This window comes from Nicotiana sylvestris, chromosome 3 (genome assembly GCF_000393655.2).
Source record: "Nicotiana sylvestris chromosome 3, ASM39365v2, whole genome shotgun sequence".
Lineage (NCBI taxonomy): Eukaryota > Viridiplantae > Streptophyta > Magnoliopsida > Solanales > Solanaceae > Nicotiana > Nicotiana sylvestris.
The window spans coordinates 158,269,364-158,289,249 of record NC_091059.1 but is presented as its reverse complement, the minus strand read 5'-3'; the positions used below and the strand labels follow the sequence as shown (position 1 = coordinate 158,289,249).

Below are 19,886 nucleotides of genomic sequence, written 5' to 3'. Positions count from 1 at the left end.
CTACAGGGTTGAGTGTGACTTGCAAGAAGGGTGAACTAAAAAATGGCTAAGTGTTGAAGGATCTGCAGACCATACTTTATTTGTGTGGACCGCACAATTCTATGAGCCACAGCAGAAGTACATTCATGGCTGCACATTTCACATGCGAACCACACAATTGAAAGCTTGCCAAGGTGTGAAATTGAAAACTCTCTGAAGTTTGAGCCTGTCAGTGTAGGGCCAATCTGCGACCGTAAATGGAAATCTGCGGCCGCAGTCAAAAATGTGCGGACCGCACATTAAGCTCAGAGAAGGCAGACCCATGTGATAGAGTACGGACTGCACATGGAATTGTGCGGCTGCACTCGACCCTTTTTCCCTCTCAAGACTCTTAGTATAAATAGAACTTTTGTGGTTATTTTAAACTTTTCACTCTCCTCACGATCACTGTTACACTACAAAGTTTCCTAAGAGATTTTCATTGTCCCGCACATATACCTACCTGTGCTTATACACCTTGTGCACTCACTCTATCTGGTATGCTTCATTTCATGTTACATTTTTATGTTAGTTTAATTTTTGAAATTTTAGTTTCTTTTTAGGCCATCTGTTATTAGAGTTCATCCATGTATCCATATAGGGTAGATTTGAAATGGGTAGTTGATAATACATTCACTAATGGGCTGGGTTAGTGAATTTCATATTCATAGCATGTTGCCATACCAATTTGTACAAGTAATTGCAAAATCTAAGTACAAAATGTCACCCAGTTCATAATTTTTGAAATTTGTGGTCGCACTTTAATTTGTATAGTCCATAGTTTTGTGTTTTGGGCAGCTTGGTGAAGGCAAGTACTTCTGCAGCTGCATGTTAATTGTGCAGGCCATAGAAATCTAAGAGAGGTACTTAAAAATGTTCGGACTGCAGATTCACTCTATGGCCGCAAAACAGCCTCCGCATTGATTTAGAGAGGGGGCTTCTGAGCCTCTGATGTTTACTTGTCAGAAGTGCGGCCGCACTTGCAATTGTGTAGTCCGCACTCCCTGTCTACGGTCGCACATAAAAAATATGCTGTCCATAATTCCCCAATCCTACAGCATGTTGTTTTCGTAGTAACCTCACTGTGTCCACAATGTTCTCCCTTGCCAACATAAGTCTTGAATGTGTTGAATGATAGCTGGAAATTAAAAAACTTCTTTGTTTTGGTACAGACAATGGTTTGATCGCGTGGCCGCAGCGAAACCAAAAAGGCAGAGATGAGTCTTCTAGGGGTCGAGGTAGAGGTACCTTGCCCCTTGGCCAGCCTAAAACCATCTAAAAGAAGGCCACTGCAGGCAAAGGGAAGGGTGCAAACCTCTCTGATTCTAGCTCCTATGTCCCATCTAGGAAAGCTTCTGAGGGCAACTCTGCCTTTATTCCAGAGGAGAAATCAATCACACAATCTAGGCCATAGGGGAGATTTTAGCTCATGGATGAGGCCTCTTCATCTCACAACACTTCCAAGGGGTCAAAAAGTGCTAGCCAACCTTTGAGCCAACAGCTGCCCCAGACACAGTTGCGCAGACTATATAGAATATCTCTGATGATGGTAAAGGGGGTGAGGGTACATCCACTGGTGTGGAGAGATCAAAGAAGAAGGAGATATAGGAGGATAGGTTCGTTAGCTTGGCTGCCTTCACTGACTTGCGTATGTGGTGGCCGCAAGATCCCTAACACATGAGCAGCAGTTTCTGTTGAAGGATTTGGATAAATACAACTGGTAGTGTTGAGGCAGTTCAGAGCAAGAAAGGGTTGGATGTGTTGAAGATGCCAATGAGTACCTTGTCTGAGAGTTCTACGCCAACATTTCTCACATCAAGAAGGGAACGAAGGTGACCAAAGTACGTAACCTCAAGGTGAGGTTTGATCAGCACACGCTAAATGCGTACTTGGGGTTTGAGGACTTACAGCCGAAAGAGTACCTAGAGAAGTGCACTATGAAAGAAGAAGTCCGACCATGGCTAGCGGAGATCTTAGCACCACCAGGGCCACTACCACCATGGATCACTACTAGGGTTCTCATTCAGCAGTACATATTGAGCTTTGAGGCGAATGGATGGCAGCCTTTTATGTGTAGCAGACTTGATCCATTCTATAATGAGACCCGTATTCCTATTCCACGAGCTGTTCTAGTTGATTCTATTATGGGCGGGTACCCAATTAATGTGGGTGTCGTGATGTCAGCCAATATTTCATTGGTAGCACACCAGACCAACACGACCTACCTTTATCCCAACACTATTACAGAGTACCCTACTGATGCAAAGGTAGAGCCGAGATCATATGATACAAAGGTGAAGCCAAAGAAGCCGTTTGACTGGTACTCATTGATGGATTCGACCAACCCAAAGAAGAGAGATCAGCTTTCTACCACCACAGGCCAGTCTAATGAGTCGATAGTGGTAGTCTCTAGGACAGCTGACATTCTATCTACCTCTGCTGAGCCCTCTTCTATTGTTGCTGCTATGCCTCCGCCACCATTTTCAGGTCCAACCACATCCCCCAAGGCAGCCCCTGCTACAGCTCCAAGGCTAGTGCCCACGCTTAGAGCTCCATTATCTGCTCTACGAGTCTCCAAACATTGGCGAGTCTCAACAACTGGATACAGATAGCTACTTCAAAGTTGTCTGAGATATATGTACTAGTGCAGCGCATTCATCTACATAGGCATCACAAGTCTCCACTGATCTTGATGAAAAGTTGCAAAAGATTCTGGACAACTAGAAGATGATCATGGACACTCTGGTACAACACGTGTAGGTTATTGAGGAATTGACCAAGGAAGTAAAGAAGAAGAGGAAATCCCAGGTAAGCAAGAGATCAGTGGATAAGCTTAGGAGGGAGGTGACCCGACTTGCAACAGCTAGGAATTTTCCATTTGACATGCTACTTTACCCAGACCAGTCCGCCCCTGATCCATCTATACCAACTGCACCAGTTGCACCAGCTGGCCAGTCTGATGAGCCATGCCTTGTTGTCGACATTGTCGAGGCAGTGCGTGCAATGTTTGATACTCTGCCACTCCCGAATATGATGATGATGATGAGATAGAGTTGGCTAACCCAACGGGCGATGATGTTGTTGGGGGCATTGAGATGTCCAAGGATGTTTAGGGAGTTTTCTCCGTCCCCTCTCTTTTCACTCTTATTTTGTTAAGCATTGGGGATAATACTTACTTTTATTCGGGGGGGGGGGGAGGGGAGGGGTGGATTTTATTGGTTGACTGATACATTTGGATATATTTGGACTGTAATAATTGAATTATTCTGTTTGTGTTCTTATTTTTTGTTTATCTATCTTTAGTAGTTATTGTTCATTAGCTTCTTTAATTTTCCACTTTAGATTTTGTTTTGGTAGTAGCTTCTTTTTATGTTCTTTATAGTAGTATGAATAATAAGTTTTTGGTTTTCTTAATGTCACGGTTCTTTCCAAAGGTAGTTTTGTGTGAACCGGGTGACTTGTCTCAATGATGGATAGCGTGACAACCTTCTTAAGGGAACGAGTCCGTTTTTATGTTTAGGGAATAATAATAGTAATAGTAATGAATAAAAGGCCTAATCAAGTCATTCTAAAAAAAGAGTTATTCATGCTTCATTTGGTACCAACACACTTAACTACGTGCTTATGGTTTGAACCAAGGTTTTTGAAAGAAAAATAGCTCTAGTTAGTGACTTTGAGACTCTTGAGTTGACTTTGGTAATCGTCGAGTGGTTTATTGGACCAAAGTGATCTTTAACTTGATTGTGGTCGTTTTAGGCTCTCGACTCTATCCTTTTTTACGGTCTAGTTGCATGAGGGATGAGGTGATTTGTTGCTAGTCCAAGTACCCGTGCAAATGGTCTAAAACTTGTCCCGAATGTGCTTTAATCCTAAGTTTTGCTTGGTTTGGAAAATGATTATATGCTTTTCTTGGTCCGTTTATGCTTTCTATTGCCAACCAATGTCACTATCCCTAGTCAACCTTCTTTGAGCCTCTAGCCGTTCTCATTTGATAACCACGATATAAGTTTTTACCTATTTTCTCGTGATCCTCTCTTGGCACCAGGACCTTACTTAACACTCTTGTGAAATAAGTAAGTCATATGTTTTGGGGGAGAGTTGAGGAATTTGAAAGAGGTATCAAGGCACCTAGAAGAGAAAAGAAATGATCTCTATGAAAAAGGAAGGAAAGAAAAGAAAAAGAACAAAAAGAGAAAATGCAAGAAAGAGAATAAAAGGAAGGGTTGTTGGAATTAAAAAGAGGTAATTATCCCTAACATGATCATCAAGGGAGAAAAAGAATGAAATGAACAAGAAAGAGTGATGTCAAGTCTCTCTAACCCCCAAGAAAAAAAAAGAATGTCTCTAAGAATTGGTAAATGTGAGCCAAGAAATGAAAATGTGGAGTGTTTAAGGAAAGGTGTAACCACTTACCCATGTGGTATCCTACCCCAATCCAAAAGCCTTCATTACAACCCGAAAGAAGTCCTACTTGATTTCGAACCGAGCGAACTTACATTAGTGATGATCTACATGAGGGAAAAGCCTACGGTACTTGAAGCTATACTTGTGACATTGTTTTATGAGAGAAGAGTGAACCTTTCATTGATCTTAAGATTGAGTGCTAACTTTTGAAGTGAGCTTGGCAAATGGAAGGTAAAGGAGGAAGAGTTTGGAGTCCACCATGATTTATATGATAGAACAAGAGTCCTACATGAGTAAAGTCAATTCTTGAAGCGTAAATGTCACATTAGAACTATATGTGCATGATACTTGATTTGTCACCTTATTGATAATGCATGAGTAGTGTGGAAAATTATTGGTCCCAACTGAGTATGAATGGCTTGCCATTGACTCGCTGAAATAACCTTTCACTCTAAGGAGGTGGGACTAATCTATTTGCTTGAAGACAAGCAAAGACTTAAGTTTGGGGGAGTTGATAAGTGTGTATTTTGACCACATATTAGTACCTTTTGCTTTAGTTTTAGTCCGAAAGTATTGATTTATGTTTCCAAAACTAATGAAAATGTGCAAATTATAAGAATATTGGAGATTTGGACTCTAATAAAGAAATCCAACTCAAAAAGGAGTGTTCCGGCTCATAAGGCAAGAACGGGTGCAGCAGACCAAAAATACGGTCCGCAGAAGTATTTCTGCGGCCGTAGATAAAAGTGCGGGCCGCAGAATTTTCTCTACGGCCGTAGAGAAAAGTGCGGGCCGCAGAATTTTCTCTGCGGCCGCAGATCTGCTGTTGAAGCTCAGAGGTTGATTGGAGAGAAGTGTGGACCGCATAAAATTTGTTCAGCCACAGAACATGGTTACACTAAAAAGAATTCAGAAAGTTTAAAGAGTGTGCAAAATGACCAAGACTGAAGCCTTGCCAGAAGTGCGAACCACACATAAAATTATACAGCCACGAAGCTGAAGTGCAGCCGCAGGTCAAATTGTGTGGCTGCAGAATCCCTCTACCTGTAGACTCGAGCAAAGTGTGGACCGCACATGAAATTGTTGGTCGGCATAACCTCCCGAAGGGCATTTTTGTCAGCAAATTTTGAGCCACGATAAGTAGACAAGAATCATTTTTTGGTCAAGTTTGGTAGTTTTTTTAGCTGTAGCCGTTGTAGTTTACTACTTTGGATAATTTCTGACCAATTTGGGTTAAAAACATAATAGTTTATCATTTTAATTTTATATTATGGCTTTAATTAGTGTTTCTTCGTTATTTTCTTCAGTTTCTACTATAAGTAGCTAGACATTTACTAGGGTTGTGACCCAACTCTAGTGCATAAACCTTATGGGTAATGCTTGTTTATGATTGTGTATTTGTTATTTAGCCTTGTTCATGTTTTAATTTTATAATTATTGGTTGCAAACATTGATTCATGCCATTTTGACTTGGTCTTTATTTGAGAAAGAGAGACTTAGTCTAAGAAAACTTGGCTAACAAAAAATTGGGCTGGTTAAGCTTTTGATTAGCTTAATTAAAGGGTTTGAACTAGAGATAGGGAAAACCCGACTTAAAATCATATTAACTATTTGGTTTGATACCCATTTGAGTTTGAGAAAGCCAAATTGGACAAAATCGCTCTATGACCGAGAGGTTTTGAGCGGATAATTTAGAATTAAGAGCTATAATACACCCCAATCACTAAAACAAGTGTTAATATAATTAACTCATGAGGCTAACACCTAGGCGAAGGTTACATCCCTAGGCTTTTTACCTATTTGAAAACAACCAAAAACAATTAACCAATTTCTAGTTTCATTTCTCTAGTTATGTATTGGTAGTATAGTTTATAGAAGTAATTTTCAAAACCAACTTGTTTGGAAGTATATTTAAGTTATTTCTTCTATACGCATCAACTTACACTTTAACACCCATTCTTAGCTCCCCGAGGAAATCGACCCCGACTTATAGTTGGGGACTATTCTTCTAACGACTTCTTCCACCATTGTTGAGTGTGGATTGGGAGTGGATTAGATGTGCTGACCGGTAGGGTGATTTCATCCTTCGTTGTATCGCTTGCCATATTGAACCCATTCCATACTCGAACTACTGGTATGATCTGATCCAACAGCCCCAGTTGTTCCACAACTCTCCATCTGATGATATTGGTTGAGCTACCTGGATCAATTAACACACGCTTAACTCGAGATTTATTAATAAGTACAGATATTACCATTGCATCGTTGTGAGGTTGGATGACACCCTCAGTGTCCTTGTCATTAAACGAGATGGATCCTTCCAGAACATAATCTCGAGTTTGTTTTTCTCGTGTGATAGAAACTTTGGTGTGTTTTATCATTGATCATTGTGGAACATCTGCTCCTCCGATAATCATGTTAATCACATGTTGATGTTTTTCCTGCTCGATCTGCTTTTTGGCATCCCTATTTTTGAAATGGTTTTTGACCTGCTCACTTAAGAATTCCCGATGTTGCCCATTGTTAAACAGATGAGCCACTTCTTCCCTTAACTGTCTACAATCCTCGGTTCTATGCCCGTGAGTACCGTGATACTTGTATATCAAATTGTGATCCCTCTATGCATGATCGGACTGGAGTGGCCAAGGCCACTTGGTCTCCTTGATGCGATCGATAGTTGAAACTATACTTGTTGCATTCACATTGAAGTTATGCATCTCTGACCCCGGATGATCTGTCGAAACCGTTTCTACTCACGAACCCTCAAATACTTGGACCCTGATCATTTCTTCTATCGTTCTTGTTCGAATAGTGACTGGGGTTGTTTCCCTTCTGTCTAAGTTGTAAGGCTGGTATCAGTCTTGGTCGTCCTCGACTCTAATCTTTGACTGGTACCTGTTGTGGACATCGGCCCAGGTAACCGCTGGGTACTATACCAAATTTTGCTTTAGTTGTTAAGACGCAATCGAACTTCGGGGGTTGAGCCCTTGAGTAAATGCCTGAACAGCCCAATCATCTGCAACTAGGGGGATGTCCATTCGTTCCATCTGGAATCTTGACACAAATTCCCTAAGCATCTCGTTGTCCCTTTGCTTGATTTCGAACAAATCTGATTTCCTTGTCTCTACTTTAATAGCGCCACTGTGGGCTTTAACAAAGGCATCTGCAAGCATAGCAAATGAATCAATAGAATTTGGAGGAAAGTTATGATAACCTATCATTGCTCCCTTGGACAAGGTTTCCCCGAATTTCTTCAGCAATACCGACTCGATCTCGTCATCCTCAAGTTTGTTGCCTTTTATTGCGTATGTGTAGGAGGTCACGTGCTCGTTTGGATCTGTGGTCCCGTTGTATTTGGGAATATCGGACATTCAGAACCTTTTGAAATTGGCTTTGGTGTCGCGCTCGGGTGAATGGCTTTTGAATCACTGTTTTTGAATCTGGTCCCTTCAATATCAGAGGTTTTCCCGGAATCTGATCGACGTTGGAGTTGTAAGTTTCTACTTTCTTGTCGTTTGCCTCTATCTTCCTTTCGCCGAATTCCACCAGCTTTGTCACTGCCCGAGCATCTTCATCACCTCGTATGTTTCCTTCGATCCAGACCCGTCAGGTTCTGTGACAATCCGTCCTTCCCTCCGAGTGTCTTCACCGACCTATTCGGGTTCAGCCATATTGTGTGTGTGATTTTGACTCTGGAGTTGTGCTATGACAATTTGCTGAGCTTGTAGCATCTCAAAAATCAAATGCAAGCTAACTCTATCACCTCCCCCTTTGAGTGCCTTACGAGCCGATGGCCGAGGCGCCCCGTGAAAATAAACCTTCAACACTCCCCAAGACAACAGAGCCATCATTGCAGGGAGGTTAAAGAGCATCCAATGCAAAGAGGCCTTTCATTCCCTTGTTTCGTCGTGACCCTCCCCCCTTCACACCCAAGCACCCTAGCTCAGGGGCGACCATAGAGAAGCGGAAGGGACATCTTGAACTCAGGGGGGAAGGGGCCTTAATAACAAAAGAAGAGCGTGCATTTCCTAATCAAAGAAGCCTTTGCACTCACCTCCATTCAACAAAAAAATTTCACTCATAAACTCTCCTCGGGATTGTCTGTTATAGGGATTAGTTGGTAAGTTGATGTTGATAGCAACCTATGTAATTAGCATCAACTGGATCAGCAATCGAAATGCCATTGGGGTCGACAGGGGGTATGTTGTTGCTTGGCACCACGTTGTTATTTTCATCGTAGTGTCCTGATTCGGCTTCAACACTTAAGTGAGCACATAGGGGGTTTGATATATTAAATAATCCTGAAATCAAATTTCAAAAACGAACTGTAAAATAGAGTGTGTTATAAAGATTCGTATTAAATCACCACTATTATCCTTAGCTTAACGGTGGGTACTAAACTGTTTGCCCTTAAAATGGATAACAATTAAATTTATATGCGATTTAAAGGATACATGGTTTAATTCAACACGAATGATTAAAGAACAGTAAATAACTAAACTAAAAAAGAAATAAAACGATAAAACCAAGTGTAGTGAAGTAATTAAGCCTGGCGTTAGATGCAAACGTTAAAGATTGGTTTCAGTCGAGCCCTCGGAATAGGGCTCGGTTGCAACTAGATGGAAGAACGGCTGAAAAACACTTGAACAATTGTTGAAAACTAAAAATAAACTTTATTGCTTTGATATGCATGCTAACAGTGACCCGGAAAATGAAAAGGCTCTCCCCCTTATGTAGTAGGGAAATTTTAACTTTGGATGAAAACTAAAAAAGATATATTTGCCTCTTGCGTACGTAGCCCCCACAAATAGGAGCACATATTCAATCATTTCACCTATGGGGATAATTCTCTCTTACAAGGTTAGAAAGGAGACTTACCTCGCTTCGAAATTCTATAACCGGCTTCCAAACCCTTTCGACGACTCAAACCGATACCCAACGCTCCAAAACTAGCCAAATAATGGGAAAATCAATAAAAATATACCCTAATACTCATAACAATTCAATTTATATAAATTCCCAACTCCGCTCGAAAAGTTGACAAAAATCGCCCTCGGGCCCACGTCCTCGGATTCCAAAAAATTTCGAAGATAAACTTTACTCATAACCTCACGAACTCAAATATATAATTTACTTTCAATTTTATGCCCAGATTCGTGGTAAAATTCAAAATATCACTTTTTAGGTCTTTTACCCAAAACTCACAATTTCTACTAATTTTCATGTTTAAATTCTTATACAAACCATGTATCTAAATAAGATAAAAATCCTTTCCATACTTTTCTCTCATGAAAACACGATCTACAGCCAATACCGAGCGTGATCCGTGTCGTAATATTCGGTTGATGGCGGATATTTCAACTCTCCATTTGTCTTCTTTAACCGTTTCTTCCTTTACTCTCGGTTCTTCGTATTACTCGAGTTGGAATCTCTCCGGGTTCAACCATGATCGATTCCTGACGTGTCATCTGTACGCTCCTGGTTCCGGTCTGCAGGCACCCTCGGCCTTACTCGAGCTAGTGACAAGTAGCATTGTTCCTCACTTCTCAACGGAAAATCGGGGGTAACTTTTATACCCGATTTTATTCGTACACAACATATAGTTAAATATATAAAAAAAGCCATACATTGATTATTCATAAACACGTTTGTTCTATGCATATTATATATTAATGTACAAAAAAGATATATTTGCCGGCTATTATTTTGGGTACCGACTATACTGTGTAAATTTTCCCTATTATTTATCTTTGCACTATCTAACTCACTCCGACAATGTCATCCGTGGCCAAAATGAATATTATCTAAATCTGAATACATATCGTTGGCAAATTCCTAAAGTTAATTTTGTTATGAAGATCAACTTGGTGATATCTAACCAAAGCCTATTGCTGTGATTTTTGGTTTTCATCCAAGCTATGTACTTTTCTGAAATAGCTTATAGTCGTAAATTGAGCGCACATTTCGTAAGTTCAATCCTGGAGAAAATCTTAATTATCTCGCTCTTTTTTATATTTCAGAAACGCTGCCAACTTATTGACTGAAATTAGTAGACAAAGAGAAACATAACAGCCTTGACTTGCGTGAGGAATAAGCATATTTTAACATAGATCGCCCATAACTATGCAAATATAAACATAGAGTGGAGTCTTTTTCTCACCTTTATGTTTTAAGACTATGAACTTCACAAAAATGTTAGTGAACTATATATACGTCTATAGTGAAGCACCCTTTTTTGGCTTAATTCTGAAAGTAGGTTTAATATACCGTTTACAAAATAAATAACTCGCGAGATACGTTCGAAGTTTTATCACTCGTCTATTTATTTAATATTGCTTATACACAGATACATTTGTCACAGGTTAAAGTTTATTTACGGTTTGTAATTCCAATATTATTTTTGGTTGCACATGTATTATTACATAGTTAAATATTTTTTAATTAGAAAACTAAAGTTAATTATCTCAGACAAGTTTAAACTTAAACTTATCTTGTTAGGTTTTCGATTTTCATATAAATATATTAAAACTTTCTCTGAAAAGATAAGTAGTATTATAGTTGAGGCTCTTTGTGTCGAAGTCTAGCTAAAGAAGTAATATTTTCAACTTTTTGCATAAGAAAACAATTGATATTTCTCAAACTAGAGAAGACATTTTGGAAGTTATGTGGCAATAAAATTTTATCATAATGTAAAATGGAAGTTTATAGTTCAATTGTTTCAAATATATAATAAACTAAAAATTATGATAGGGATTTTTCTTCCGTCGAATAGTTTAGAGGAAAAATTGAATTTTTTCCCTCTAAATAATACTAAAGGACGTGTCTATGTAAATTTACTCTATAAATAGACTCATTTATTTTAAATATAAATACAAAAAAAGATGTATCATTTTAATACTAAAACACTCGACCACCCGAGTATAGTGGTTGAAGTTTAACCTTTTCAGACAAAATCAACAGTTTAGAAAATTTTGGCAACCCATAATTACGAAATCTCGTGTTGTTCAATAGTCAAAAATCGAATATATATTCCAGTCAAAACAAAAGGATACTCGACAGTGGACATACACTTTTCTTAGGTATCAAGGGCCAAAAGAAAACTTGTATTGCATTGCAGTGTATCTCTATAAACTAATAAAAGTCGCCAAAAGTATAGGTTATAAATAGAAAGTCACTCACCAGTTAAAGATTCAGCCTTTTCTGCAATAAAAATTTGAGCCCTAAATTATCTTTTCAGAACACAAGGGAAGCCGTCAAAATTTTTATTGCAATTTTTACTATAGGTCATAAATAGAAAGCCTCTTGACCAGTTAAAGATTCAGCCTTTTCTATAATAAAAGAATTGAGCCCTAAATTATCTTTTCAAAACATAAGGGGAGCCGTCAAATTTTTTATTGCAAATTTTTCCACTGAATTGATTGATCTCAAATGCTCGAAAGCCTCCAAGAAAGGGCTGGTCCTAAGTGAATTTTGCTTTATTCTTTTCATTATTATGGTACTATTACTTGTATGTCAAGTTTAACAGTGTATACATTTATGTGGTTATAAACGCTTGTCAGTAAATTATTTTCAAATTAAATTTAAAAAGTAATTCTTTTTTTAATGGACTAATACATAAATAATACATTCTTTCTAGAACAAATGTAATATTAGACTAAAATTAACAAAACTTTTTATAACAAATTTATTTCTTAAGTTGTGACTCACATTAAATTAGGCGTAAGATGCTAATTAATATGTTAACCAATCTCTTTCGTCTTGTTTAACTCTTAATACCCTATTTACTTCATGTTGGTTAGGGTATAACCTAGATTCTTGATGCCATTTACTAATGTTTCTTAAGCATGCAAATTAAAAAGGGTTCTATTTGGCCGAAACACATAGATGATACAAATTTTGAGGCTATGTACTTGTTACTTAGATTGAAGTATTAACTAAGGTTGGTCGTCTCATATAAATTGACCAAAACATATTATTCCAAACTACTTCATGTTAAATCATGATGTTTTATTCAGTATAATATCTATAATTCGTCACAAGAAGAACGGGAAACACGGTGTTAATATAAGCAAATTATTTAGGTCTATTAACCAAATAAAATTTTAACCGTGTTAGGCTCATTCACTTTTAATTTCAATTACTCGGCAACGCCGACGACATACATCCAATGAGAGAGCTAGAAGTAATTGGTCACGATTTTAAAATGACATATAACTTTCTGTTAAAAGTTAAATTAGGTTTAAGTAGTAAAAAGGATACATTACATGCATCCTTAATGTGTAGTGGGGAGGACCATTTTTAATATAAGTAGAGAAATTAGAGTCTTCCACTCAATTTAGAAGAAATGAAATGCACCTTTGGTTCTCCATCTCTCAATTGTTTAATCTTAATTACTTTATAAAACTAACGTCTTTTTCATTTTTATCATAAACCAATATCAGGCAAGCGATGTATGCACATGATAAGATTAAAGCAAGAGAAGTAACTTTATATTATAAAGTAAGAGAAGAAGGATTTTATTTTTTGAACGCGTTCAATCATTGAAACAGTGCCAATGCGTATATGTTATATTAATAACTTTTGTATAACAGAATAAAGTACCTACCAACAAAAGTTATCGAGCGTAACAAAATTAATAAACTCTATTTCTGTATTTCTGTCAATTTGAACCATTCCTTTTGCTTTTCTTTTTTGGTTCAACATTTGACCCTTTCCATGCATAGAAAAACATAGTAGTAATGTATATACATGTACCCGTGTCAAATATTTCTCGTGAAATTATAACCAGCCTAATTAGGAGCGGAGTTATGATTTTTAATTTTATGGGTTCTGAATTTTCGAATAATGATTTCAAGTGTTAATGATTGGATTTTAAATTTGATATTATTTTTATATATTTATTGAAAATCTTAACATAAATACACTGCTTGAACAAAAGCTAACGAGTTCGTCCGAACAATTGCTCGGGTTCTGCCTCCTCCCCTTAGCCTAATTCATCCAGACTTGGACAAGTTGGCTAGCCGTATGTTTATTGGCGAATCATTTTGGGCATAGTTCAATTCAGCTCATCTAAAGCTTGGGCCAACTGAGTTGCATATGTAGCCTAAATTGATCCATAAGAAAACTTATCAAAACATAGAAAATAATTATGTTGGAGCTTGATTTGCTTGAAATAATCGTAATAAATAAAGAAAAGATTATTAATCTATTAGTCTCATTTGATAATTAAACAAAGTATAAAAGAACACACAAATGGAAAAAGCTTTTGAATTGGACACGCTAAATTATAACCCATTGCTTAGTCCAAGTTGACATTTCCATTGTAACCCAAGCAAAATATTCGACGGATTATAGCCCTATCTATTTATTGGCTCAGTCTATTTTGATGCGCTCAAATATATAAGAAACAAAGAAATTGAATGCGTGTATTCCTTTATAACTATAGAGATCGATAAGTTAATGACAGCCCACTAGGAAAAGATGAACCTACTGAAGCAAAGCAAAGGGAAGCATATCCTGAATTTCTTCGGTCATTGCAGCAAACTGATCTCCTACATTATTGATGCCAAATGGCAGGCAATAATTGGTCCTTCCATCATTTCTGAATTGTTTTTTAGCTGATTAGGAGCTCACTTTCTATATAAATTCATTAAAATGAAATCCCCTCCGAAAAAAAAATTAACGCATGTGTTTTAAGCCATAGTGCAATTGAGGATTGGTGGATGACATAATAAAGGAGCATCCTGGGATATTGCCATTGCACCTTCCCTCTTCAGAGTGCTCTTTTGCATTTCAGAATAAAATATTTGTCCAAATAAAATATACACTTTATTGTAGTACAAAAGTTCTTCTTCTGTTGCACCCACTTTCCCACCCCCTACCTATATATATCGACCAAAGCTCTCCTTATTTCAGTGTCAAGTAGTACTTGTGCAACTCTAGCATTGTGGGTGAGAGACAGAGTGCTAGAAATTTTCAATTCTTTGGCTAGAAACATATATATAAAAAATAAAAAATAAAAAAAGAGAGAGATGCCGGGTATTTCTGGTCACTGGGCTTTTGCTTTTGGTGTCCTTGGTAAATACAAACCTATTTTCCTCCATAAGTAATTAACATAACATTTATTAAATCATTTGCATGCACAACTCTTTGTTAAGTACTTATTTACTTTCTAGCGTAAATAACTCTTCGTCTTTCTTTCCTTTTTCCGTTTGGCAATTTGCAGGTAACATTATCTCATTCATTGTGTTTCTTTCTCCACTGTGAGTCTCCATTTGCTTATACTTTTTAATATAATTTTTTTCCCTTATATATCGGCTTAATTATAATTTGACTAATACTATATATATAATATAACTTCACACTTGCAGGCCCACGTTTTATAAAATTTACAAGAAGAAATCAACAGAAGGCTATCAATCAATTCCATATGTGGTTGCTCTCTTCAGTTCCATGCTTTGGATTTATTATGCTTTTCTCAAGACAAACACGACCCTTATCATCACCATAAACTCTTTTGGCTGCTTCATTGAAACTATCTACGTCGGTTTCTACCTTTTCTACGCACCAAAGAAAGCCAGGGTATGGTTTTGCAAGAAATTGGATATTTCTTCTATTACATAATAGGATTTATTTTTATTCGTTTCTTTTCTTAGCGGAAGAAAATATACTTTGCTCTTAACAATTTATTTATTCCAGGTCCAAACTCTAAAGATGCTCTTATTATCAGTGGTGGGTGGCTTTGGCGTTATTGTCCTTGTTACGCAATTTCTATTCAAAGGTGCCGCTCGTGGTCAAGCAGTTGGATGGATTTGCCTTGTATTTTCCTTGTGTGTGTTTGTAGCACCCTTGGGCATTGTGGTGAGTTTTTATGTACAAATATTTCACCTATTTCAAAACTTATATAGTCGTCTTCATTTATTCCCCTGCTTTTCCATGCATGAAGATAATGCTTAATTATTTATTTTTCTAATTTTATGTAGAGACAAGTAATAAAAACAAAGAGTGTGGAATACATGCCACTTCTCCTATCCGTTTTCCTCACATTAAGTGCTGTCATGTGGTTCTTCTATGGTCTTCTCGTAAAAGACATTAACATTGCTGTAAGTTCTATACTTAATGTATTTATGTTACGTGAAATATATATGTTGAATCTTCTCATGTATTTACTTCCATCTTTGTCATTGTAGATTCCAAACATATTGGGATTCATCCTAGGAATTCTCCAAATAGTGCTCTATATAATATACAACAAAAAGGAGAAGGCCATTTTAAAGGAGCAGAAACTTCCAGAGAAGATACAAAACCATGTCATTATCGTAGATGAGAACAATAATCAGAAGCTTCCAGAACTCACAGAGGAACATATTATTGACATTGTAAAGCTTGGTTCACTAATTTCCTCAGGAAAAATTCACGTGGCTTCGTGTCTGCATAATTCTACATGTGGAGTTGAAGCAGCTAAAGTTGAGAATATGCCCAAGCTGCAAACTGCCGAAGCCTAAGAAGTGATTACTTTGATTTACTCTGTTCTAACTCCTTACGTGTTTGTACACATTAATTATTCTAAGTAGTAATTAGCTTTCTATTTAGAAAATAGCCGTCTTAATGCAGAAAACATAGCTGTCAGTCATTGATTGTGGTAGCAATAAAATACATTTTTATTCAACTTCATTTGCGTTAAACTTGAATTCTATCGTTTTTATGCTCTACCACCAGTAAAAAGTACTAATCCTTTTGTTAATTGGACAAATTATTTCATCACGTTTTACATGGTCGATAATGTCGTTACATCAAATTTGAGCACGTGCGCAAGCAGATATCTTCAGTTGCATCTTGTGTCACAATATCTGCATTTGTTGCAGTATGACTGTTCACACAAATAGCCATTTCTCGTTCATGGCTTTAATGCAAGCATGCAACGTGCATAGAATTCAGTTCAATATTATCGAGTTTAAGTTTTTCTATGCACTATCAGTGTATTTTACACCATCAGGTTTAATTAGTTCATCTATAACAACAGATAAATTTTCATGAAAAGCCTTATATAGTAACATGAAAAATAGAAGAGCAACCTACTACACTCGATTAAATTGTGGTAAAAAATTGCATTGTCAGTATATATAATTAATTTGTATATTAATACATGAGTCAAGGCAGGGATATAGCTAGAATACGGGTTACAGGTTCGGTCGGACCTGTAACTTATGTTCATACACAGCTTTGTCTTAAAAAATTTATTGAAAATGTACACATTATTAAATTAGAATCCAATTAACTTACAACTTACAAGTACTAAAATTTTGAAGTAATAAGCTTCAAATCTTTTTCCGCATCTAGGTAATAGATACTTACGACTACCAAAATTTTCCTAAATACACACGTAAAGTAAATAATTCGAGGTAGCAGTACTCTCCGCATTATTGTTCACTTATTTTATTAAAATGGAATTCCCGTCGGCTTAACTAGTCTTCCTCGTCCCAGCTTTGCTCTGTTTCTCAATATTTTATCAGTTAGTTTTCAAGTCGTGTAGATTAAGAAAAAGTAGGACTAAAAGATATCTAAAGTGAATCCCAAATTCAAATTGAATATGAATTTCGTTATAATGTGTTTAAAGTCTTATGCAAAGTCTCTTTCCGACGTTAATGGTTGTCCCATTGGCTTTTTGTTCCTTGCTAAAGATTACTAACAAAAATTTAATTCCACGACACTATAAAATTCATCTATCTTTAAAAAGAAATATAGTTGTTCACGCATTAAAAAATTAACTAGTATACCTATGTACGTGCGTTGCACGTTAATAATGACACGTGATGATTTAAACATTATTTATATGAAGGAATAATAAAATTTAATTAATGAGAGAAATTTTATGTATAATTATACAACAATCGTCTAAATGCAGAAAAATATTACTTACATTAGCATAATACATGAATTTAAAATAAAAGGACACCACCAAAACTTATACAAATGATCAATTTTGTCATATTAGTTAGATAATTATGTATTATAATTTAAAAATATTTATTGTGATGGTCTCTTTACGAACACTTCTTTGTGGACAATATTTTTTGTGTATGTTTCCTCCTAATTCTTTGGTTGCTCTGCCTTAACCAGAACTCCACAAATTCCATTTTAATCTAATGATGAAAATATTTTCCTTATTAAATGCACTATTATTACCATTTGGTATGATAACCAAGTGTTCTACAAGAACCTAATCATCTTTTATTGGATGTTCTTCTTCGTTCCTACACGAAGCAAGAATTCACTGAATGTTGGATCTGTTCTTACTTTTATATTTCTTGCCATTTCAATATTTTCATTTGAGGTCATAAGTATAATTTTGGCAAGCTAGCTTTTACAGTTCCTGCTTTGGTCAATTTTGGAACTACTTATCGTACTTGACAGAAATCACCTCCCAAACTATTACTTTTCCACCAAATGGTTCATTGATATCCAATATATCTCTAAAACTCTGGGGGATTGTTTCAATCGTTTTACGCTTAACCAAAAGCGTTTCATCCCATATTATCACTTTTTCTTTCCTTATAAATTTAGCACTATTTCTCTGATTTGATATATTTGTGATGGTTATTTCAGTTATTTTGAAGAGGTATATCAAATCTGAAGTGAGTTATATGACCTCATAATAAAATTGTTGCTGGTACATCACTTATTTTTATTGCTAACAATATCATGTCTCTTGATCTGACATTTGCAAGTAATGCATGACATAAGAATATTATTTCGATTCCATTAGAGGCATCTACAAAGGATAATCCCACTATTCCAGAGTCGCTATTTTATAATATAGTCTTGAAAGCTTATTCATGTTAAGGATTTAGCTTTTATTGTGCTTCCTCAAACACTTGTATGACCTTCTTAATGTTATACTAATCTCTTTTGCGTTCTGATCTATTTTTTTCAATCTCTAAAACTCTTTTTATGGAATAAATTTATGTACCCTAAGATTTTTTTTAACTTAAAAAATAATTTTTCACGACCCAAGTTCTCCCTCCGTGAATCGTCGTGGCGGCACCTAGTCCTTATGACTAGGTAAGCCTAACATTTGTAGAAAAGGAACGAAAACATAAAAGCTATCAACTAGCAGGAAAATTTAAATAAGGAAAGGAGATGCCACTCGGCATATACAATAATCACTTTCGAAAAGTACATAATCTCTCCCAAAACCCGTAATGTCATAGTCACAAGCTACAGAAAGAACAGTACTTCTATACTCCAGAGCCTCTAAAAAAAAGAAAAATGCAATATGTGTTTGACATGGGGAGGAATAGATAGGGACTCCGAGGTCTGAGGACGTGGCAAATATACCTTGAACTCTCTACAGCTGGCTCGCCTCACTAGTAATGTGGCTGATAAGCGATACCTGGATCTGCACACGAAAACATGTGCAGGGAAGGGTATGAGTACACCATAATGGTACCCAGTAAGCGCCAAGCCTAACATTGATCGAGTAGTGACGAGATCAGGTCAGGGCCCAATTGGAATAAATATAATGAAATAAGACAGAATGAAATATCGCAGTAAAAATAAATACGGAAATATAACAGAAATGAAATCATAGAATGACGACAGCTCATAACGTAGAGATAATAACAAAAGATCTCCCGAGATACCGTCTCATAGTCCCTAACGTAAATATGTAGGGGGTCTCCCAAGATACCGTTCCGCAGTCCCAAAGTAATTATGCAGAACAGAGAGATCTCCCGGAATACCGTTTTGTAGTCCCAAAGTAAATATGCAACTCAACCAACAGAAATAACTGTTACAGCAAGAAAACCTACAGCTTATACTAAGTTCAAATCAAGGGAAACAGGTTATTCCACTAAACATGCTGCAAAGAGTTCAATTAGGCAGTTAAAACACGTAGGCATGCCATTCTAAACTAAACAGGATAGCTATATATGCTAATGTAGTTCAAATAAGGAGAAACATGTTATGACTTAGTGAAAAACAAAATTTTACAACAAATAGCCCGTGTACGTACTCATCACCTCACGTACACGGCCCTCACAAATCAAAATAGTACCAAATCCTAAGTGGTGTCCCCCCCCCCCACAAGGTTAGGTAAGCCACTTACCTCGAACCAAGATTAAATCAATCTGTCACAATGCTTTTTCTATGAATATCCGGCTCCGGATGGCCTAAATCTAGCCAAATCAATTACATAACATAAATATAGCTACAAGAAACCAATCTAACTAATGAACTCAAAGCTAAGGCAAGAAATTAAAAAAATCTCCCAAAAAGCCTCTTTTCGCCCACGTCTCAGAATCGGGTACAAGTCACAAAATACAAAGACTCATTCCCTCAGAATTCTAACCATACTAGACTTACTCAAATATGATATCCAAAACTCGATCAAAATCCCAAAATTCAGTCTAAGAACTCTTCTCTATTTTACCCAAATTTTCACCCCAAATCCAAAATTAAATAAT

At 36.7% G+C, this 19,886-nt stretch overlaps 1 protein-coding gene across 1 annotated transcript; it reads left to right on the top strand.

Annotated features, from left to right (window-relative positions):
• The first annotated feature begins 14,338 nt into the window (after positions 1-14,338).
• Positions 14,339-16,090, top strand: LOC104210901 (bidirectional sugar transporter SWEET12-like). Its single transcript, XM_009759863.2, has 6 exons — positions 14,339-14,499; positions 14,648-14,684; positions 14,793-15,003; positions 15,121-15,282; positions 15,405-15,524; positions 15,612-16,090. The coding sequence occupies exons 1-6, from the start codon at positions 14,454-14,456 to the stop codon at positions 15,924-15,926; spliced, it is 891 nt and encodes a 296-aa protein (XP_009758165.1). The 5' UTR covers positions 14,339-14,453; the 3' UTR covers positions 15,927-16,090.
• The last annotated feature ends 3,796 nt before the right edge of the window (positions 16,091-19,886 follow it).

What these genes read in the sequence shown, in the direction of transcription:
- LOC104210901 (XM_009759863.2), top strand. Translation starts at nt 14,454, where the DNA reads ATGCCGGGTATTTCTGGTCACTGGGCTTTTGCTTTTGGTGTCCTTG. An exon ending in TTTTGCTTTTGGTGTCCTTG is followed by an intron (nt 14,500 to 14,647) that starts GTAAATACAAAC and finishes GGCAATTTGCAG; the next exon opens with GTAACATTATCTCATTCATT. An exon ending in TAGCACCCTTGGGCATTGTG is followed by an intron (nt 15,283 to 15,404) that starts GTGAGTTTTTAT and finishes AATTTTATGTAG; the next exon opens with AGACAAGTAATAAAAACAAA.